Raw genomic sequence first — 23,185 nt, forward strand, 5'->3', positions numbered from 1 at the left:
TAGTCGCTCGTTCTAAGAAAAGTCACGAAGACACTCTGAGGCGACGGCACATTCGCCACCCTGACCCGTGCAAATCAGGTTTCTGATTAGGCCCAAAGCCAACGGATTGCCATATGTATAATTCGTCACGGGTCTGCTATTTAAAAGAGTTTCGCAGGTATCCCCGCGGATATCGGTGTGGCAATGGGCGGAGTTATGGGTAGAAGCTAAAGCCTCGCTGTTCTGATCTTATTCTCACGTAGTAGGCGGTACTTGTATCGCTGTAATGTGCATATAAACTGTCGGAAACTCGGCAGACAAGCCGGGATGGCAGAATAGCTGATACGCAGTACAGAGCCGGCGGACTGGACGCGCAGGTGAGTGTGCGAGGACCTCAGACATCACTGCTGGGGGGCAAATAGCATATCAGCCGGGATGAGTCTCGGGCGAGCGTGTTGCTGCAGGACAGAGCTGTGTGCTGATCCCGGCACCTTCCTCAGCGCGGAGGTGCGACTGATCCTCAGGTGGGAAGAGCTCGATTTTAACCGCTGCGAGCTGCATCATTCCAGACAGAAGGGAGTGGATTTAGGCGAGAAGCTTTTCGATTTCTATGAACCAAATGCTCAGTCCCCCTGCTAGTTTTAGATAGAAAATGCACATACGTATTTGGCGACTAGAAAGTGCGTGGTTGTTTTTTTTAGCCGTCTCGTCATTCGCTTAGAATCTTTTTGGACTAGTCCTTTTCCGTTTAAATACGCGTCTCTCTTTGCTTAAAAGTTTAAAACGCGTCGGGTTTTGTAAAGGGAAAGTGCTTCAAGTGGAGTAGAAATGCCGGAGTTTTCGTGTTTTGCGGATCTGCGGATGTGCTACTGCAAATAAAAGGGTTTTGTTCTTCCTTGTTATGACAGTAGGGTGTTAAAATAGGTTGATGAAGAAGGCTCGTGAACTCTATCAAGCCTAACGGAGCCCTTCACCTCCGATAGTCTTTTTCTGTTGACGTAACTCCGTTTTAAATCTTTTTAAGCACACTAAACTGCTGACTTTCAGTTCATAAACCACCCAGCGGAAATAAAGCTTTCTTGCCAGCTGAAAGCATCTTCTAACACTCTCCCGAGACCAAGCAGGCTACACTCGTACACTCCCTCGTACACCTGGAAATATTCTAGATTTGTATGGGCTTTTTAATGAGTTAAAAATCCCCGAAAGGTTTCAGTTGGACCAAACTCACAGAAGTGTGCCCGAGCGTATTCACACGCGTCATCTCGCATTTCTGAGGTATTAAAATTCAGCATCTAAATGCGAAAGTCTGGCGTCGGTATAAACTAGGAGTTAATAAATATTCCATCCTAATAGCACTTTGACCTTTTTAAAAATATTCAAGAACAACGGGGTGTATGGAATGTGGAAGATGGCGCGGAAAGGCTCCTTTCCCCCACCCGCTTGGTCAAACCGGGGATCCCCAGCGCTGGACCTGGTGACCTCCCCAGACCTGGTTTTCACTCCCTAAGGGACCCTAAGAAGTCGCTTCGCGGCGATATTTGCGATAGTTTCTAGATACACGTGTGAGATTTTATTTCCCCTTCCAGCAGTCGAGGTCGAAATGTTGTCTCTTTTCTTTTTTTTTCAGCGAGGAATAAACCTTTACCCATTCCCTCTCCTTACGACGTCCATGTAGCCGAGCGCTCGACTGGACCCCAAAACCACCGGATCCCCGGAAACACTCGGTTGCTGCTGAGAACAGGTTGAAATCCGTGAAGTCGCCCCCTGTCCTACACACGGTGAAACCCACCGCGCTCGTCGGCTCTGCGTGTGTGCCGGTTCGTGCCGTTGCAAGTTGCTCCCGAGCAGTTTCAGGTCGCTTTCCTTTTTTTTCAGGAGACCCAGGACTCTGTGGCGTAGCCTCCTGCAAAAGACACAAACTCAACTGATTTTTTTTTGTCTTCTGAGCAGGTGGAACCAGCGTTGTAGTGTTTCATTGTTTATCTGAGACCTTCTGCCCAGTCACGATTTTTGTTTTTGCCTTGGGGGGGAATCCAAGCTGTTAATCTGTCTTTCCATTTGTATTCTCTACCCAGTTTATATTCACTTATGGCAGGAGGGGGCAATGCCAATTTTCTTGCTGAAACATCTCTTATCTCCCCCTTACAGACCAGCGCGGTCTTTGCAGCGGCCGTTCAGTGTCGCTTCAGCTGCAGATTGGGAGAGTCGACTCTCGTCCGGGATCCTCCTGGCAGGATGGCGCTCCCGACAATCCCTGCTGCCTTTTTACTGGTGCTCTGGACCACGGGTGGGTGACGCTCCGGGCTTTCGATTCAAGTTCCCTTCAGATTCCAGCTGGAGTTCAGTTTCCTCCACCGTCGCGACACGATCCCGGAGGCGCCGGAACAGTTCTTACATTTAGCCGGCAGGTGTATCACCCTGCAGCTCCCAGCTGGCAGCCCCCCCCCACTGAAACTCAGCAGGTGTGAGCCTGGCCAGTACCTGGAGGGGAGACTCCTGGGAAAGCTGAGGCTGCTGCTGGAAGAGGTGTTAGTGGGGCCAGCAGGGGGCGCTCACCCTGCAGTCTGTGTGGGTCCTGATGCCCTGGTATAATGACTGGGACACTGGACTGTAAAAAAGTGCTGTCCTTTGGATGAGATGTAAAACCGAGGTCCTGACTCTCTGTGGCCATTAACAATCCCAGGGCTTTTCTCGGAAAGAGTAGGGGTGTAACCCCGGCGTCCTGGCCAAATTCCCCCCCTGGTCTTTACCCATCATGGCCTCTTAATAACCCCCCCTCTCTGAACTGGCTTCACCACTCTGCTCTCCTCCCCACTGAGAGTTGGTTTGTGGGGAGAGGACTGGTGCACTATGCCTGCCATTGCATCATCCAGGTGGGGGCTGGATGGGTGAGTGTCCAGTGTTTTGTTGATATGTTATTAAACCACTTAGGGCAGCTTAGTACATGGTTATCAAAGCAAAACATCCTGTTGAATCCAGTTCTCTGTGTACTTTCCATGTTTATTCCATTTGCTTTTAAAATAGTACAGTTTGTTTTTTAATGCAAAGCAGTTTCTTATTCTTTATTCTTTATAAATAGGTGGCTCGAAGGCTGGTTTGATGTTTTTAAACATTCTCGAACTGCTTATTCAAAATGAGAATGAGAGACTCCCTTGTCTCTTTATTTGAACTATTTGAAACTTTATTTCAGTTTTCTTAAAAAAAAGACAACTCACAGCTACCAAGTTTGGACCTGCCAATTAATGCTATTTTAACAGTGCAGTTGTGGTTCCATCGGCAGCTCTTGTGGTTACACTGTGAATAAGGAGACAATTATTTTGACTGGTCACAATAAAAGCCCAGAAATACCGGTATTCAAATGAGATGGCTAATTGATAATATCCTCACCGGAAGACACTGAAATTACACCATCCGTTAGTGTAACTCACCGTAAACGCGGAGGGTTTCAGTGTGCGTGTGTAACTTCTTGGAGCTGACAGCAGGTGGTGGGGAGGAGGGGGGTAGCATGTCTCCCCTTGGTGATCCCCAGGCCTGTCTGAAAGCACGTCTGTTGTTTCCCAGAGTCCTGTGCTGGCCCTGTCACTGTGAGATTTTTGGACTCGGCTACACTGCCCTGCATCTCCAAGGATCCAGCCCCTGTGGACCAGCCTGCTGTAAAATGGGTGTTGTCTACAGGAAGACCTGTGCTGTATGTCGAAGGTGGAAGACCTCATTCTGGACCCGGGTTCGAGCACAGAGCCCAGATGTCCGGAGACAAGGCCAGACTGGGAAATTACTCCCTGACCATCGCTGCTGTGACGTTCTCCGACACGGGGCTGTATGAGTGCTATCGGGAAGCCGAGCGAGACCACCTGCAGTTCCTGGAGGACACTTATCTCACTGTCACAGGTAACAGCTCACGAGTCTCGGTTTTAACAGCGTCCAGCTGAGCCCACTGTGGGAGGTGTCTGATAATGTTCACATCTGGATAATCTTGTCCCCAGTTCTTACACTGTCCATCTTTATTAGACTCCAAGGCTGTTTTCAATGTTCTTTTCAAAGTCTGCAAACTAAAATAATCCAAACCCAGCTGACATTCTGATGTTCATCTCTCTGCTTTCAGCTCATGAAGAAAATGTCACCCATCAGTCTGGAGCCTCTCTGTCTCTCCCTCTCCATACTACTGGTCCAGTGGAGGTGCTGTTTGATCCTGCAGGATCTACCCAGTCTTCCAGAGTCTTACTGAGCAGCGCAGGGCCCCCTGACCCCGGGTATGAACACAGAGTGTCAGTGCAGAACAGCTCTCTGACACTGCGCTCCCTCACTCCAGCTGATCAGGGGAGCTACACAGTGAGGGACCTTCAGGGAAACACCATCAGCACTGTGACAGTCACTGTGGGAGGTGAGCAGATCTACAGTAGGGTCACTAGAGGGCTCTTTATTCTTGATAGAGTGTGTTCTTATATCATCCTTTATCCTGATTGTCTTTCAGCTCACAGAGTCACTGTCACCCTGCAGCCTGGAGCCTCTCTGTCTGTCCCTCTGCTCACTGGAGAGCCAGTGGAGGTGCTGTTTGATCCTGCAGGAGGTGGAAACTGGACCTCAGTGTGCTCTGTCCAGAACAGCACAGCCAGCTGTGTCCCCCAGTACAGAGACAGAGTGTCGGTGGAGAATCAGGAGTTGAGACTGCAGGACCTGAGGGCGTCTGATGAGGGGATCTATACAGTTTTGCTCTCACACATCCAGAAGGCCGTCAGCACTGTCTCTCTCACTGTGGAGGGTAAGACTAGACTGAGGTGCAGGAGAACTCCTCAAATCTTGTAACCCTTAACTTCTTGTTCTCAGTTTGAGGTTTTTAACCGCAGGACATTCTCGAGTGTAAAGAGTTTCTCCAGTTCTTGATCCTGTGGAGAGAGATCAGAGGTCTGCTGGTCAGTATCTCTATCAGAAGAGACTTCTCATGTCTTCTTGAAGGTGTGACGAGCTGTGTTTTGTCTCCTCTGTGTTTCCTACATCAGACCCTCTTCGTCACAGGTCTGTCGGAGTGATTGCTGGTGTCACTGGTGTTGGTGTTGCTGGAGTCATCCTGGCAATCCTGGGAGTATGGGTCGGGATGAGGAGATCAAGGACGACGATCAGGAATGACGGGACCTATGAACTGACAAGGAGAGATGATGCCCCGAATGACAGCAGCTCAGCGATCAGTCCTCCAGCAGATCAACCAGAAACTGGTAGTCAGAATGGAGTCTGTCCTCAGGTCCCTGGTGTCCAGGTGACTGAGGAGACAGGAGACGGACACTCTGATCCTGTTGTCTCCAATGGACACAGACTGCAGGGGTGATGAGGAGAGTCAGGACAGTATATTGGGGGTGTAGCGGCAATGCTTGTTAATAAGACAGAATTAAGTGTTGCTGTGCTTTCCCAACTGAGGCCTCATCTCTCCCTTCATCTCTGTGGTGCAGCCACAGAGAAACTATTCATGCAGGCTGATTTAAAGATGTTTTCTTTTGATAAGGGACAGCTCCCAAATGGAGATGCACTTAGCTAAGCCTGGCTATCATGATCAATGGTCATCCATTGGCGCCTATCTGTCTAGGGAGTGCCAGATAAGTGTCAGGAGTAAGTGACTCATATATCACCTTGATCAACCAATCAGGGACTGGTAGGGCCGAGTAACCCACGCGGGACTCTTATGCCCATGGAACTTTCAGCCAATCAACGAGCTGAAGTTCCTCCAGGTAAAAACACGCAACACAGAGAGCCTGAGAAGAATTCTGTGGACTTTTCTAAAGGGAATTCAAAGGAGAATTCCAGGGCAGGACGGCCCAGGAGCAGAAGGCTCCCAAGGGCAGGACATTCTCGCAGCGCGCCTCCTGACCATCCTGAGACTCAGCCCGGACAACCACGGAACGGCTAGTGTGTCCGAGTGCCAGAACCTTCCTTTGTTCTAAGAGTCTAGAGTGGAGGTTGCCAGAGAGTAACCAGCAGCAGGCCTCGTGAACAGGTCGGAACTGTGGACAGCTGAATCACTATTCAGAACTAGCTCTTCATCAGGAACGAACCGGTCCTCTTCCTGACTTGCTGGGACCCACAGTCATCTTTTCTCCTGTGCGCAAACTTTGCTAGTTAAAGCCAACACTAACTAGCCGGTCAGTGAGCATCAGCACAGCCTGGCACCGAGCCAGAGAGAGCGCGGATTGGACAGCAACAGCCTGAAACTGTTTCTTTGTGCCCGCAGGAGAAACGGTCTAAATGAATGATATACTGAACGTATGTCCTCTTGATATATGTAACACTTCGTAACTGACTGAATATATATCTTTTGTATTCTGATAACCCTCTCGATAAGATCTGTTAGGTTTATATGCATATTATATGTATTAATACATGTATCCTCGTGTATTAGTACCTGTGTGTGTGCGTTGTTTGAGTTAAATCGCATGGTTGGATTCTAAAGCCATCAAAAGAATCAATTTTGTGATTTACTGCTACAATTAATAATTGTCCCAGTAAATGCCCAAACCCTACAGAACTGGTGCCTTCAGAGAGCACACTACAGGGGTCAGAACAGGACTGAGCAGTTTGTGTTATTTTGATTTCTACTCTTTTGGACTTTCAAAATGCATTTTGCAGTTCAGTCTTTATCCTGACCTGAAGGAATCCAACAACTGAATTTCAAATTCTCTAAGACTGAAGGAATTCAGTCACAATTCTGTGATACCATAGCGCGTTTTTTTTTTACTCCCTGGCGGAAATGGGCTTCCATAGGTTCTCAGTCCTGCGAAGCAAAAGCAATCTCTGAAAAATCAGACAAATTATTATCAGATCATGTCAAAAGCTGATCAGTATTTCTTTACTGGGAAGCAAAGAAATGCTTGTATTACACATTTTAATATGACATGGAATTACACGTGAAAAATAGTAAAATTATTTTCATTGCGGTACATGTTGATAGAACAGCCCCCACGATAAAGGAAAGTGTGGATGGACGTGTCGCATGTTCCGTACTCTGTCTGACAGCGAGTTTAACACGCTGTCCTCGGAAAATAGAAACTAATTGAACAATAAATTCATCTGAGCCAAATCTACACGTGTGGGTGATTTAATTCTGTCTAAATTGCATGGAACTCCTCCGCTGAGCTCAGATACACACGGGAAAGTGTTCAGGCGGCTTCACGGAGTCCCGCCTCAGACTGGAAGCAGGTTCTAATTAGACGCTGAGAACAATCCGTGTCTCTGTGTGTAATTGATTGTGTTGATTGAGCGGTAGTGTGACCAGGTGTGTGGTAGCAGGTCCTGTCAGTATAAAAACCTAGTCACCGCATTCACACTTTATGCTCTCTTGCTTCAACACAGTTTGGTGGTTTACTTATTTTACTCCTGTAGCAATTTAGCGGGACGTTAATTTGGTGATGCGCTCTTTTCTTTTTGTGCTGTGCCTGTGCGCAGGGGCCGGGCTCCCCGCACTGATATCCACCGGGCCGGCTGGCTGGGACTCTCGGGAATTGGCGCTCCAGGCCGACTTCCCGGCTCCTGAAGACGCAGCCCAGTTGGAGGACTTGAACCTGGCAGATACGCCCTCCGAAGACCTGTCTGCAAGTGAGAACGACTCGCAGTCCTTGGCTCCCGACTTTCGCCGCCTTCCCGTGTCCAGAGACGCGTACTCGCCCTACTTCGACAAGGAGAAGATGAAGCCCCTTACCCGCCTACATCAAGAGCGTCCTGTTTCCTCCCCAGTGAGGGCGGCAGCCGGCTCGCCCGGCCATCGGGGGCACCCGAGGAGTGGCTGTGTGGTGCGACTCCAGCAGGATGTACGTGAGGGTCAGTCAGCTCCTGTTCAGCTTCAGCTGTCGGCCATCGGAGGTGACCTTGGGCAACTGCAGCGTCAGCCGAACCACACGCAGTTACTTCTACTTCATCTACGGGCTTCACGAGTGCGGCACCGAGCGATCGGTAAGCGGGTCTTCATCTACAGGCAGTGTATCGATGTGAGCTGTAGGGCCAGTGTCGGGGTTGCCTTTCCTGGGAATATCCCTTCCTCTGTGACCCTGCAGGTTGTCCAGGCCGCCTGATGTACTCCAACACTCTCCGCTATGCCCCGCCCTCCTCCAGTGCACCTGTGCATCGCTTCATTCCCTTCTCTGTGCCGGTCAAGTGCTCCTACAACAGGTAGGCAGGGCTCTGCTGCTGCTGAGAAGCTGCTGGGAAAGTGTCCAGAAGCCCCTCATCCCCTCTGTCCTGCAGGTTCCATTACTCCTACAAGGTTGGCTATGTCCCCACGTGGGCCAGGAGAAGGACCTTCTTCAAGGACCTGAAGAACAAACACAGCTTTGTGCTGCTCACCACCAACTGTAAGCTCCTTGAGTGAGTGGCTCCTCCTGCCTGCAGGGGGTGCTGTGTGCAGGTGTAATGCTGCCTCTCTCTTTCTCCAGCCCACTGGGTCCGGGTCTCTCCTAAGGATGAGTACTTCCTGGGTCAGCTCATGTACTTCCAGGCCACTGCCTACTTTGCCACAGCGGAGCAGAGGCTGTACATCCACTCGTGTTACGTAACAGAGAAACCGGACCAGCACTCCCAGCCCCGTTTCCCCGTGATCGACACCTTGGGGTACGGCCCCTTCTGGGAGGGGAGGTGGGCAGGAGCCCCGAGAGCCTGCAGGGGTTCATCCTTGTCCTTGTCCCCAGGTGCATGGTGGACAGCAAGGCAGATGGCTGCCTGTCCAGGTTTGTCCCCTCCAAGCAGAAGGATGTGCTCCGCTTCACAATTGATGCCTTCCTCAAGGAAGAAGAAGCTGTCCAGGAAGGTACTGCTCTCAAAGGCTGCTCAGCCTTCTTGCTGTACTGATCCATTGTCTGCTTTTTCATCCATGATCTAGATGTGAACCAGACTGTGGCAGCTGTAGTGCCTAGAGCTGCCAGCTTGCCTTCACTGATGGCAGAAGGTCCTTCTCTGTCCCTCTATTGGCCTTGATCCCTTAATGCTGTGACCTTCCCTCTTGCAGCATGAAGTGACTGAGCTGTACATGCACTTTGTCATGGCTGTGGCTCCTGCTAAAGCAACACCAGGGACCAAGTCCTGCACCTACAACAGGGAGGCGAAGAGGTACTTCTGCAAGGAGCCTGCTGAGGGTGCTCTGGGACATGCCAGGTGGAGGCCTCACCTGTCCTCCTCTCCTCCAGGTGGGAGGAGCTGTATGGTGACCATGAGGCCTGTACCTGCTGTGAGTCCAGGTATGCTGGCAGCCGGAATGAAGGTGGGTCTGGTTCTCTATCCCTTGTGGATGCATCTCTGCCCAAGAGACAACCATGCTTGGACAACTGAGGAATGATCCCATGCTGGACAAAGGGACGGTTTAGATGAGTAGACTGTGGGTCTCTGGGTATAGCAGATCCCTCACTCCTGGGTGTTACTTGTCCACAGGTACCAGGAGCCTGGTGACCAGCAGTCGGGTGGCTGTGGCACCAGTAGAAGCTCCTCTGGATGTGGGAGCTGACTGGACTGAGGATGAGGAGGGAGACCCTCAGAGCACCAGTGAGGATGTGGAGGGAGCAGAGGACTTTGGAGATGTTGGCCAGTGGACAGGTAGGGTCTGGCAGGAGGAGCTCCTGTAGGGGTGGGTCTCCTGCAGTTCAGCTGGATTGTTCTTCTTCTTCCTCCCCAGGTGCTTGAATGAAGGCACCAGCCTGGCCCTTGTGACTCTCCTGCCTCCACTCGCCTTGTAATGGCAACATTTCAATAAAGCTGTGAAAGACCCTTCTGCCTGCCCTTGTTTCTTTATGGTTTATAGGTTTGAATGGGGTGGAGAGATTCAAGGGAAGTGAGACCCATTAATAAATTGAAGTACTGTATTTGTGGGGGTTCCCCTTTCAAGAATGCTTCCTGTATTGCTGCCAATGAGGACTGAAAATGGCTGGAGTAATAAAGCATTGTACTGGGGGAAGATGGCTGCACTATTCCTTGGGCAGGGCAGTGTGACTTTTTTTTTTACTGTGGGAGAGACAGAGGTGTTCAATATACTGGAAATCCTCCCGTTTCCGAGAGGGGTAGTGGTTATGGAGTGAGTTGCTACTGTAGTGCCCAATAAGAGTGAGATCTGGTGTCCTATTCTGGGCTGCACAAACTGACTAAAATAAACACAAGGAAGGAATTGTCAACAGGGGCTTGGTGTAAAGTAGGCCTTCCTTCCTTAGCAGAGGAACAATACTGGTGTGTGAACATCAGTGAATAATGGTGCAGTTAGAATCTCGGAGGTCTTGTCTTATGGGTGTTGGTTTCACAGCAGTGGTAGTGGACAGTCATGAGAAGTATTAGGATTGAGACTGGAGATCCCAGCACTTGATCCGGAAGACAGGTGTTCACAACTACCTCTACCAGCAGCACAGACTGTGTAGATTGAGACTGAACGCTTACTACACAAAGACTCTCCACTGTTTCAGTGTCCCATGTCATGAATTTCAAGTGAATCCTAGTCTTCCTTTGTGACTACCTATAATTAACACAAATCCTGCTGGCCCACTAACAGTTAATCTTTAGCCCTACTGCACTGCCCTATTAAAGCTTCAATGATTTAGGATAAACTATTTTATATAATGGTTCCAAAGGTGGCTTCTCAAAGTCATTGTCCTGCTCGCGGCCGAGCCCGACACACTGTACCGTCTGGTTTCTGTCGCTGGGCGCTCACCCTGCGGTCCATATGGGTCCTAATGCCCCAGTATATGGTAATGGCAATTTCCCTAAGGAAACAAATACTCCAAATTAGTCTGAATGCCACATTCTTCATTGGTCCCATTACATCACAGAAAAACAAAACTACTCACTCTTTAATCTCGTCTAATCCAAGACGCACCGAATATCACAGTCTTCTTTTAACACGCGTGCTGTGATTCCTCTATGTAGCAGAAATGACAACCGAGGAGCCGAGAGATTATTTCAGCATTTCGCGTCAGAACGGAAAACACAAACGACTAACTTGGAATGACTTGCTTTTGACGCTTTTCAAAGCGTTCTTTGTGCACGACGACTGCGCCACCAAGCAAACTACATAAATATGAGAAAACACGCAAGAGAGTTGTCACTCAGAGTGTCGAAGGGTCGATGTATACTGGGGCTCAGTTGAAATGCAACGTCAGGACTTTTCCGAATTATGTCACACGAAGAGAGCACAGCCCTTTCCGCCCTGCCGCGTGTGTCTCGGTAACTCGCTGTGATCGTATAGTGGTCAGTACTTTGCGTTGTGGCCGCAACAACCCCGGTTCGAATCCGGGTCACGGCAGAATAGGGGCGTCTGCTTTTACTACTCGCACGAATGAAGGCAAAAAAAAGCCAATCGACGTGAACGAACGGCGCTTTACAGAGGAGTACTGCCTGACTGGATCGTTGATGAACGACAGAGGCCACTCCGACCTCTTCTCGGTTTTCTTCAATGACTTACTAAGGATCTTCTTCACAATCGCCCATGCAGGGGAAGCCAGTTACACCAAAGCAAACGCAGGAAAGTGCAATTCAAGCAGAGACCAGGAGGGACTTGTTTACACCGAGAGTGGTCGGAGAATGGAACAATACGCCCAGCCCTGTTGCTTTAGCCGATTTTTGATGAGATCTTGGGCTCACTAAGAAGCCCCCGCTGGATGCTAATCTTTCTGTTGTTCTTGCAGGTCCTGCGCTGCTTTTGAGCCGACAGAGCTCGTCCTGGTCTGTCTGCACAGCTCAATTGCAAATGATCGGCTCCGCGTACAGAAGGAACGTGCGTTTGGTACAAGAGTGCACGAAGGCACCGGAAATACATTGGGAACAAATGACCGGTCGCTCAAGACCTCTGTGAAGTACAGTAGCGTGCAAAACGAGGCTCTCGAACCGGGGACCTTCCGCGTGTTAGGCGAACGTGATAGCCTCTACACTACGGAAACCTGCAGGGACCGCTGCTGGTGTCTCGCTTGCGTTTCGGGCTGAGAAAGGGACGCGTCACTTTAGGCAGGTGGCGCTCGAGAGAGGAACAAAGGGCGCGATGAAACAAAATGCCGAAACCTGGGATCAAACCAGGGACCTTCAGAGCTTCAGTCTAACGCTCTCCCAACTGAGCTATTTCGGCAGTGCGCAAAGCCCACAGCCACCTGCTCCAGCCTTCCTGTGTTGCGGCATGAGCGCACCAAGAGGAGCGGGAGAGTGTTGCAGGAACGTCACTCAGAAGGAAAGGAACATGTGACCGGTCGCTCAAGACCTCTGTGAAGTACAGGAGCGTACAGAAAGAGGCTGTTCCCGTCCGGTTTCGAACCGGGGATTTTTCGCGTGTGAGGCAAACGTGATAACCGCTGCACTACGGAAACGGTGAGAAAAGGGACCCACTGGCAGTGAGTATTGAACCTTATTGCATTACTGCTCCCAACCAGTTGATATCAATTTAATTCCTAAGGGTTATGTTCTTGTTTTGAGTATCTCATGTAGACGTTGTAAACAAGTTCAATTACGAAACGGTCTAAATGAATGATATACTTATGTCCTCTTGATATGTGTAACTCTTTGTAACTGAATGAATTTATATCTTTTGTATTCTGTTAAGCCTTACGATAAGATCTGTTAGGTTTGCATGCATATTCTATATATTAACAAATGTATCCTCGTGTATTAGTACCTGTGTGTGCGTTGTTTGAGTTATGTCGCATGGTTGGATTCTAAGACCATTAAAATAATCAATTTTGTGATTTACTGCCACAAAAAATAATTGTCCCAGTAAATGCCCAAACCTCTACAGAACTGGTGCCTCGTGAGAGAACACTACAACAGTGTGTGATATCCTGTCCCAGCCTGAGGAGCAGACAGCGAGCCTGTCTCTTAATAATGCTAATAATACAGTGTGTGATTCCCTGCCCCAGCCAGAGGAACAGACAGTGAGCCTGTCTCTCAATAATAATACAGTGTGTGATCTCCTGTCCCAGCCTGAGGAACAGACAGTGAGCCTGTCTCTCAATAATAATAATACAGTGTGTGATCTCCTGTCCCAGCCTGAGGAACAGACAGTGAGCCTGTCTCTCAATTATAATAATACAGTGTGTGATTTCCTGTCCCAGCCCGGGGAACAGTGAACCAGATACTCAATAATAATAATACAGTGTGTGATCTCCTGTCTCAGCCTGGGGAACACTGAGCCTGTCTCTCAATACTAATTATACAGTGTGTCATTTCCTGCCCCAGTCAGAGGAACAGACAGTGAGCCCGTCTCTCAATAATAATAATACAGTGTGTGATCTCCTTTCCCAACCTGAGGAACAGACAGGAGTGAGCCAGTCTCTCAATAATAATAATAGAGTGTGTGATTTCCTGTCCCAGCCTGAGGAACAGACTGTGAGCCTGTCTCTCAATAATAATAGTGTGTGATTTCCTGTCTCAGCCTGAGGAACAGACAGTGAGCCTGCCTCTCAATAACAAGCCAATGTGTGATCTCCTGCCCCAGTCAGAGGAACAGACAGTGAGCCCGTCTCTCAATAATAATAATACAGTGTGTGATTTCCTGTCCCAGCCTGAGGAACAGACTGTGAGCCTGTCTCTCAATAATAATAGTGTGTGATTTCCTGTCTCAGCCTGAGGAACAGACAGTGAGCCTCTCTCAATAATAATAATACAGTGTGTGATCTCCTGTCCCAGCCTGAGGAACAGACAGTGAGCCTGCCTCTCAATAACAAGCCAATGTGTGATCTCCTGTCCCAGCCTGAGGAACAGAGAGTGAGCCTGTCTCTCAATAATAATACAGTGTGTGATCCTCTGTCCCAGCCTGAGGAACAGACAGTGTTATCTCCTGTCCCAGCCTGGGGAACAGACAGTGAGCCTGTCTCTCAATAATAATAATACAGTGTGTGATCTCCTGTCCCAGACTGAGGAACAGACAGTGAGACTGTCTCTCAATAATTATAATAATACTGTGTGAGCTCCTGACCCAGCCTGGAGAACATACAGTGAGCCAGTCTCTCTATAATAATAATTCAGTGTGGGATCTCCTGTCCAACTCTGAGGAACAGACAGTGAGCCTGTCTCTAAATAATAATAATACAGTGTGTGATCCTCTGTCCCAGCCTGAGGAACAGACAGTGAGCTTGTCTCTCAATAATAATAATACAGTGTGTGATCTCCTGTCCCAGCCTGAGGAACAGTGAGCCTGTCAATCAATAATAATACAGTATGTGATGTCCTGTCTCAGCTTGAGGAACAGAGAGTAAGCCTGTCTCTCAATAATAATAATACAGTGTGGGATCTCCTGTCCCAGCCTGGGGAACAGTGAGCCAGACTCTCAATAATCTTAATAATAATAATACAGTGTGATCTACTGTCCCAGTCTGAGGTACAGTGAGCCTGTCTCTCAATAATAATATAGTGTGTGACCACCTTCTGTGGTCTGTTTCAAATCCGCCCGCGATGAGACACCGAGGAGAAATGAAGAGCCCCAGTCGCGCTAGAAAATCACCCGGGAAAGAGACTTTCAATGTAGGAAAAAAAAGTCGTTAGTAACAGACATAATGTTTGTTTTGTTTTTTTAATCGCTGCAATGTGTGACTAAGCTCATACGACTAAGAGTTGCCCCCTTTGTCTAGATCTGGTAACCTGCTTGTCGCTGGTGGGCCAGATCGTGTCGCCCGTCACTACACTGGGGCATTAAGACCCACACAGACCGCAGGGTGAGTGCCCCCTGCTGGCCCCACTGAGAGGTCGTATCCCACCTCCTCCGCTCTCTGCGAAAAGCAGTATCTTCAGGCCCTGACATCCCACCCCTGCCACTCTCTGCGTAAATAAGTATCGTCAGGCCCTGACATCCCACCCCTGCCACTCCCTGCGTAAAGAAGTGTCGTATGGCCCTGACATCACACCCCCACCACTCTCTGCGGAAAGCACTGTCGTATAGCCCTGACACCCACCCCTCCACTCTTTGAATAAAGCAGTGTTGTCAGGCCCTGACATCCCACCCCCGCCACTGTCTACGTAAAGTAGTATCGTCAGGGCCTGACATCCCACTCCCGCCACTCTCTGCATAAAGCAGTGTCTTATGGCCCTGAAACCCTCCCCTCCACTCTCTACATAAGGCAGTGTTGTCAAGCCCTGACATCCCTCCCCTGCCACTCTCTGTGTAAAGCACTGTCGTATGGCCCTGACATCACACCCCCACCACTCTCTGCGTAAAGCACTGCCGTATAACCCTGACACCCACCCCTCCACACTCTGCGTTAAGCTGTGTTGTCAGGCCCTGATATCCCACCCCCACCATTCTCTGTGTAAAGCACTGCTGTATGGCCCTGACATCACACCCCCACCACTCTCTGCGGAAAGCACTGTCATAAAGCCCTGACACCCACCCCTCCATTTTTTGCATAAAGCAGTGTCGTCAAGCCCTGCCACTCTCTGCGTAAAGAAGTGTCGTATGGCCCTGACATCCCACCCCCACCACTAACTGTGTAAAGTAGTATCGTCAGGCCCTGACATCCCACCCCTGCCACTCCCTGCTTAAAGAAGTGTCGTATGGCCCTGACATCCCACCCCTCCACTCTCTGCATAAAGCAGTGTCGTCAAGCCCTGACATCCCACCCCCACCACTCTCTGTGTAAAGCAGTGTCATATGGCCCTGACATCCTAGCCCCGCCACTCTCTGTGTAAAGCAGTGTCATATGGCCCTGACATCCCACCCCCACCACTCTCTGTGTAAAGCAGACATGTTACAGACATTTACAACAAAGACATATTATAAAATATTGACATATACTGTAGGCGGCTGGAGCATTATTGGGAGACAGACTCACTGTTCCTCAGGCTGTGACAGGAGATCACATACTGGGCTGCCAGATCAACTGAGTTCACTCCTCCCTCTCCCAGTAGGATTGGGACCCGTTGTGATTCTGGCAGGTGTGGGAACTCTGGGATTAGATTTCTGAATTTCGGGAAGAATGTTTCTCTAATCCCAGAGTATCTGTCAAAGTGCAGTAGGAAGTGCACCTCTGTCTCTATTTCTCCCCGCTGGCAGTGGGAGCACAGCCTGTCCTCTCTGGGCAGCCAGGTCTGCCTGTGTCGCCCAGTTTCTATGGCCAGGTTGTGGTCACTGAGCCTGTACTTCGTCAGGGTCTGTTTCTGTTTGTTATTTTTTATTTTGGTCAAATATTCAGCTAGTGTGTATTGTCTGTTTAAGGTTCTGTAGCATTCCAGTTTATGTTGTGTTTGTGTGTGTGTGTCCCAGTGTGTGAGATATTGCTGTTTGATCTGTGCTGTGATGTGGTTGAGTCTGGGTTGTGGTGCTCTAGCAGTGCTGTCCTGAGGCTGGTTAGTGTCGGTGTCACTCACTGCGAGTGTGATCTCAGCAGAGTCTCTGTACTCTTGGGACACTTGACTCACCTGTCTCTCTCTTTCTCTCCCTGTGCTGTCCCTCTCCTGCCCCCTCTCTCCCTCTTTGGACTCCAGCTGGAGGAGGTCCAATCACCACCTCCTGTGAGACAGAAGAAAAATAAGGTGGGTAATGCTCTGATCCTCTCTTTACATCTGTCCAGTGTCCAGTCAGTGTCCAGTCAGTGTGTCTGTATGAACCCCTCTCTCTCTCTCAGTGCAGTGTTCATGTACTGGAGTGTCCAGTCAGTGTGTCTGTATGAACCCCTCTCTCTCTCAGTGCAGTGTTCATGTACTGGAGTGTCCAGTCAGTGTGTCTGTATGAACCCCTCTCTCTCTCAGTGCAGTGTTCATGTACTGGAGTGTCCAGTCATGTGTCTGTATGAACCCCTCTCTCTCTCTCAGTGCAGTGTTCATGTCCTGGAGTGTCCAGTCCGACTCTTAACGTGACTCTCCTGTCTCTGCTTCAGAAGCACTGGTGCGTCTTTTTAAAGTCCCTGAGCTGCGTGTCGGTGGAGACAGATGATCAGGACGAGCTGATGGAGGCGGCGGAGACCGTGGGTCAGGAGAGGAAGAGCGAGGGAGAGGAGGAGCAGGATGCCGGGAAGGACAAGAAGAGGAAGAGGAGGTGCAGGTGAGCAGACAGGGGGACGCCGCCCGGTCATGTCTGTGATTCAAGGAGGAGTCTCCTCTTGCTGTTTGATGTCATGGTGACGTCTGTGTCTGTGTCCCTCACACCTGCAATAACAATATTCTTTCCAGGTTCCTTTCCTGGTTCTGTGCCAGCTAAGATCTGGACTGGACTAGACTGGACTGGAGTGGAGCTGAGGGACGCCAGACTGGACTGCACTGAAGCTGAGGGGCCCCAGACTGAACTGGACAGGAGCTGAGGGACACCAGACTGGACTGGACTGGAGCCTAGGGACACCAGACTGGACTGCACCGGAGCTGAGAGACACCAGACTGGACTGGACTGGACTGGAGCTGAGGGACCCCAGACTGTGCTGGACCTAAGCTGAGGGACCCCAGACTGTGCTGGACCGAAGCTGAGGGAACCCAGTCTGTGCTGGACCGAAGCTGAGGGACCCCAGTCTGGACTGCACTGGAGCTGAGGGGCCCCAGAAATGGACTGGACTGAAGCTGAGGGGCCCCAAACTGGACTGGACTGAAGCTGAGGGACCCCAGACCCCAGTCTGGACTGAAGCTTGTAATTTTTGTTCTTTTGTTAAGCATCAATAAAATTTTTTTAAAAAAAATCTATTTAGCTTTGGTTTTTGGTTTTCTGAACTGGCTCCATCCCTCTGTTCTCCTCCCCACTGAGAGCTGCTGTGTGCTGAGCGGACTGGAGCATCATCCAGGTGGGGGCTGCACACTGGGGGGGCTGGAGGGGATCCCCCTGACCTAGGAGGAGCTCTGAGTGGAGGGTCCAGACTTATTAATTATTATTATTATTCGTGCTGCACTGGGCTTCAGTCCTGGCAGTGAGAGGGGGACTCTGTGATCAGTACAGATACTTATGACTGTATAATAATACACGATAGAAATGGAAAACAGGGTAGCGCTGTAGTCTCTTCGAAACGTTTTGAACTGTCAGAAGAAGTTTTCACAACCCGGACTCGTGAAGGTACAGGTCTTCTCCCATCGTCCGGAGCAAGGTGTATCGTGTCCTGGTGATTTCTCCCGTTTCGAACGGAGTTTAATGTCGCATTTCTACTTTATTAGAGAGAGGCACTGAACATCCTGTGATGGACTGGTGTCCTGTCCAGGGTGTGTGAGGGTGTGTGTGTCCTGTGATGGACTGGTGTCCTGTCCAGGGTGTGTGTGTCCTGTGATGGACTGGTGGATCACAATATTAATTCTCCTCCTTGATTCCCTCCTTCATCGCCAGAGTGAAAGCGGGACACGGCAGTAAAAGCTCAGCCCTGCGGGTGGTGGTCCTCTCGGCCACACTGGGGCGCTGTGGCTCCACGGGGGGCGTTATGTTCCCGCTGGGAATCGCACCGACGCGGCGGAGTTCGTGAACGTCCCAGACACCAAGAAAACGAGAGAGAGAAAAAAGGTCCTGAAGGTCGTTTTCGGGGTTCAAGAAGCAACCCCGAGATTCAGGGAGTTTCCCCGCTGAGCTTACTCTGCCGAAAACACGCAGGTTTTATTTTTTTCCCGTGCCCCCCCCTCACACAGGCCGTTTCTGTAGCGTGAAGTTGTGTTTTATTTTTTTCCCGTGCCCCCCCTCACACAGGCCGTTTCTGTAGCGTGAAGTTGTGTTTTTTTGCGCGGCGGTCGGTGAAGGGCGAAATTTAATTTATTTTTTTCCCACGGTTTGAAACAGAAACAGCCGGGTGGTGTTGTAGAGAGGTCGACGTGTCTGGGTTTCCTCGTCTGCGAAGCCCGTTTTTTTTTGGGGGGGGGGGTCGTGAGGTCCCACGCAGCGCTCGGAAAAGAAAATGGCGTCTCTTTTCCCCGCAGGACGGGGGGGGGGACCCGTGTTTTTTGGACGTGGCGTGGCCCGAAATGTCCGCCCTTGGGCGCTAGAGGGGGGTGGAGGTTGGTCTTTCTTTGACTTGGGGGTCGGGGGGGGTGCTAATTTCACTGAACCCCACCCCACGGAAACCCGTGTTGGACGTGGGGGTGCTGAATGCGCCCTCGACGTGATTTTGTCTTTAAATTCAAGTGCAGCTTTTGTAAGCCTTGGGCCGGAAACAGCTGGACCCGTTTCCCCTGCCTGTCCGAGGTGGCGACTACCGGGGTCGTACAGGGACACCCGGCTGGCCGCCGAGAGTTGGGAAAATAAAATGTCCACCCAAAAAAAACAACAACCGTGAAAAATGACGGCCATTTTTGTTTCGCGGCCGAGCCGTGAGTGCGTCGGGGGTGACGTCACGGTGGCGTCACAATGAGCCGCCTGACGTCACAGAGCGGCGGATTCTAGCGGGGGCGGCGCCGGAGCCCCATGAGCTCAGAGGAGTGAAGAGAGAGGAGGAGGAAAGCGCTATATAGTCTTTTCTAAACACGTGTTTCTTCCAATAAAGTTACTTCGACTTAGATCGTTAGTTTAAGCTTCAGAAACGCTCTTCAGAATCCCCGTGAAATCGGTAAGTCAGTCAAAAGTGAGAAATAACAAAATAAGTGGAGAAATAAGTTGTTTTTTTTACCGTTACTCAACTCTTATGGGTGTGATCGTGCTGTAAAAAGATATTGAGAGGAGGTGCACCTCTACTCAGAGAGTGGTGGGGGTGGGGAACAAGCTGCCCAGCCCTGTGGTTGAAGCCGATACCCTGGCTTCTCTCCAGACACAGCTGGGTGAGCTCCTCCAGTCAGGACAGGAGGCTCTTCTGTACACAGAGGGTGGCGGGGGTGTGGAACAAAGCTGATACCCTGGCTCCTCTCCAGACAGAGCTGGGTGAGCTCCTCCAGTCAGGACAGGAGGCTCTTCTCTACACAGAGGGTGGCGGGGCTGTGGAACAAAGCTGATAACCTGGCTCCTCTCCAGACACAGCTGGGTGAGGTCCTCCAGTCAGGACAGGGGGCTCTTCTGTACACAGAGGGGGGCGGGGGTGGGGAACAAGCCGCCCAGCTGTGTGGCTCCGCCCCCTCCCCTCCCCTCTGTGACTCTGCTTGTCTCGGCAGGACGATGGACCGACAGAGATGCCGCACGGCCGTGCGCGGTCGCAGCAGGACCCGGGCCCGGCGAGGCGTCGTAAGTCCACCCCTCCCGCCCGCCGTCCAGCGTCCAGCGTCCAGCCCTCCTCCGACTGGCCTCTCCGCCCCCAGCAGTGCTCGCTGTATTATAATAATAATAATAATAATAAACTTCACTGATAGAGCACCTTTCACACACATAGCAGCGCAAAGCGCTTGACAGACCAGGTCTCACGGTAACACCTCCAGACGAGGAGAGACACTTCCAGTGGTGATCTTGACTGAGGACACGTCTCGGCTCAAGAGACAGGGTCGCGGGTCCGAGGAAAACCAAGCTGCAGGTCCATTATGGCCTTCTGAGAGCACAGATTGCCTCTGGACGTCCCACACTCTTCCTGGACACACTGTAGAGACTCACCTGTCCAGACTCTCACTGGACACACTGTACACACTCACCTGTCCACACTCTCACTGGACACACTGTACACACTCACCTGTCCACACTTTCACTGGACACACTGTACACACTCACCTGTCCAGACTCTCACTGGACAGACTGTAGAGACTCACCTGTCCAGACTCTTTCTGGACACACTGGACACACTCACCTGTCCAGACTCTCACTGGACACACTGTACACACTCACCTGTCCACACTCTCACTGGACACACTGTACACACTCACCTGTCCACACTCTCACTGGACACACTGTACACACTCACCTGTCCAGACTCTCACTGGACACACTGTACACACTCACCTGTCCACACTCTCACTGGACACACTGTACACACTCACCTGTCCACACTCTCACTGGACACACTGTACACACTCACCTGTCCAGACTCTCACTGGACAGACTGTAGAGACTCACCTGTCCAGACTCTCACTGGACACACTGTACACACTCACCTGTCCACACTCTCACTGGACACACTGTAGAGACTGCCCAAGGCCTCTAGTCTCGACACGACTGGGCTGGGCTATGTGGTCAGAGCTGTCTCGGAGATGGGCTGTTTGGCGTCTTCACAGGTCACACCGGTCAGGCCGAACCCGGACTGGCAGCGGGAGAGGTCCCGGCCCAAATCCCGGTGCTTTTCCGTAAGTCTGACCCGGTCGCCTTCCGCGAGACTGGACCGGCCGCCCTGTGGTGGGCCCGGTGCCCCACATCTACCCTACAGCTCCCCACACTGACCCCTAAACTCCCGATACCCTACAGCTCCCCACACTGACCCCTAAACTCCCGATACCCTACAGCTCCCCACACTGACCCCTAAACTCCCGATACCCTACAGCTCCCCACTCTGACCCCTAAACTCCCGATACCCTACAGCTCCCCACACTGACCCCTAAACTCCCGATACCCTACAGCTCCCCACACTGACCCCTAAACTCCCGATACCCTACAGCTCCCCACACTGACCCCTAAACTCCCGATACCCTACAGCTCCCCACACTGACCCCTAAACTCCCGATACCCTACAGCTCCCCACACTGACCCCTAAACTCCCGATACCCTACAGCTCCACACTCTGACCCCCACAGTCCTGATGGCCGAGAGGTCTCTGCTTGCTGTAGTGATTGAGTGAGCTCTGTGGACCTGACCTCTGTCTTGTGTCCTCGTTTCCAGCGTCTCCTAGTGGTCCGTCATTTCTCAAGACCTGAAGGTGAGATCTGGGGAGGAGACAGAGCACCCCCTAACACCCCTGAGCTGGGTTACAGGGTAAGACAGCTTCTTACTGTTGGACACACCTGTCCACACTCTTACTGGACACACTGTCCACACTCGCCTGTCCGGACTCTTACTGGACACACTGGACACACTCACCTGTCCAGACTCTTGCTGGACACACTGTACACACTCACCTGTCCAGACTCTTACTGTCCACACTCACCTGTCCACACTCTCACTGGACACACTGTACAGACTCGCCTGTCCACACTCTCACTGGACACACTGTACACACTCACCTGTCCAGACTCTCACTGGACACACTGGACACACTCACCTGTCCAGACTCTCACTGGACACACTGTACACACTCACCTGTCCAGACTCTTTCTGGACACACTGTACACACTCACCTGTCCAGACTCTCACTGGACACACTGGACACACTCACCTGTCCAGACTCTCACTGGACACACTGTAGAGACTCACCTGTCCACACTCTCACTGGACACACTGTACACTGTCACCTGTCCAGACTCTCACTGGACACACTGGACACACTCACCTGTCCAGACTCTTACTGGACACACTCACCTGTCCACACTCTCACTGGACACACTGGACACACTCACCTGTCCAGACTCTTACTGGACACACTGTACACACTCACCTGTCCACACTCTCACTGGACACACTGTCTACACTCACCTGTCCACACTCTCACTGTCCACACTCACCTGTCCAGGCGTAGTCTCATCCCCCCTGCGTTGTGTCTCCCCCTCTCCCCGCTGGACAGAATCCCGAGGTGTCTTCGTGTCTCCCCGAGCTCGTCCAGAAGCTGGAGAGGGCGGCCGAGCTGCATCTGGAGCTCCCAGAGTCGCCCGGCTCGTCCCGCTCGGGCTCGCCCGGCTCGTTCCGCTCGGTGTCCCCCCCGTCCTCGCCCGAGAGCCCCCTCCGCCCCCCGCCCCCGGCCCCCCCCTCCGGCCCCCTCCGGCCCCTGACCGCCCCGCCCCGCCGCCCCCCCTTCCTCGCCGCCATGCCCCTCGAGCCCCCCCTGCTGCCCGGGGCGGTGCCCCTGCCCCTGCCCCCACCCGTCCTGCCCCCCATCGCCCGCCCGGCCCCGCCAGGCCCCGCCTGGGGCTCCCCGGTGCGGAGGGCAAGGAGAGAGGCGGAGATGTCTGACGAGGCAAGTGGGGCAGAGTCTGTCCGTCCGTCCGTCCGTCTGTCTGTCTGTCTGTCTGTCCGTCTGTCCGTCTGTCCGTCTGTCTGTCTGTCCATCCGTCTGTCCTTCTGTCCGTCCGTCTGTCTGTCCGTCCATCTGTCTGTCTGTCCATCTGTCCTTCTGTCCGTCTGTCCGTCTGTCTGTCCATCCGTCTGTCTGTCTGTTTGTCTGTCTGTCCATCTGTCCATCTGTCCATCTGTCCATCTGTCCGTCTGTCTGTCTGTCTGTCCGTCTGTCCATCTGTCCATCTGTCCGTCTGTCTGTCTGTCTGTCTGTCCATCCGTCTGTCTGTCTGTCTCTCTGTCTGTCTGTCCGTCTGTCCATCTGTCTGTCTGTCTGTCCAT

The 23,185-nt window shown here is 51.6% G+C and overlaps 2 protein-coding genes across 8 annotated transcripts; both read left to right on the forward strand.

Annotated features, from left to right (window-relative positions):
- Positions 1-155: 155 nt before the first annotated feature.
- Positions 156-7,042, forward strand: LOC148638364 (uncharacterized). 6 transcript variants are annotated; one of them, XM_088623367.1, is made up of 7 exons: positions 156-356; positions 1,607-1,796; positions 2,128-2,266; positions 3,541-3,867; positions 4,082-4,360; positions 4,451-4,738; positions 4,977-7,042. In XM_088623367.1, exons 3-7 carry the CDS (start codon positions 2,215-2,217, stop codon positions 5,297-5,299), a joined length of 1,269 nt encoding a protein of 422 aa, XP_088479493.1. In that variant the 5' UTR covers positions 156-356; positions 1,607-1,796; positions 2,128-2,214; the 3' UTR covers positions 5,300-7,042. The 6 variants fall into 6 exon arrangements, with proteins under 6 accessions (XP_088479493.1, XP_088479494.1, XP_088479495.1 ...); XM_088623368.1 differs by having other exon boundaries at positions 1,607-1,720; XM_088623369.1 differs by lacking the exon at positions 1,607-1,796.
- A 985-nt stretch (positions 7,043-8,027) lies between these two features.
- LOC148638365 (zona pellucida sperm-binding protein 3-like) lies at positions 8,028-9,711 on the forward strand. Of its 2 annotated transcripts, XM_088623360.1 has the most exons (7): positions 8,028-8,127; positions 8,203-8,309; positions 8,391-8,565; positions 8,643-8,761; positions 8,960-9,060; positions 9,138-9,540; positions 9,620-9,711. In XM_088623360.1, the coding sequence occupies exons 1-5, from the start codon at positions 8,030-8,032 to the stop codon at positions 8,962-8,964; spliced, it is 504 nt and encodes a 167-aa protein (XP_088479486.1). In that variant the 5' UTR covers positions 8,028-8,029; the 3' UTR covers positions 8,965-9,060; positions 9,138-9,540; positions 9,620-9,711. The 2 variants fall into 2 exon arrangements, with proteins under 2 accessions (XP_088479486.1, XP_088479485.1); XM_088623359.1 differs by having other exon boundaries at positions 9,138-9,711.
- Positions 9,712-23,185: the final 13,474 nt, after the last annotated feature.

The sequence above is a fragment of the Lepisosteus platostomus genome, assembly GCF_059453375.1.
Source record: "Lepisosteus platostomus isolate fLepPlt1 chromosome 5 unlocalized genomic scaffold, fLepPlt1.hap1 SUPER_5_unloc_1, whole genome shotgun sequence".
Classification (NCBI taxonomy): Eukaryota; Metazoa; Chordata; class Actinopteri; order Semionotiformes; family Lepisosteidae; genus Lepisosteus; species Lepisosteus platostomus.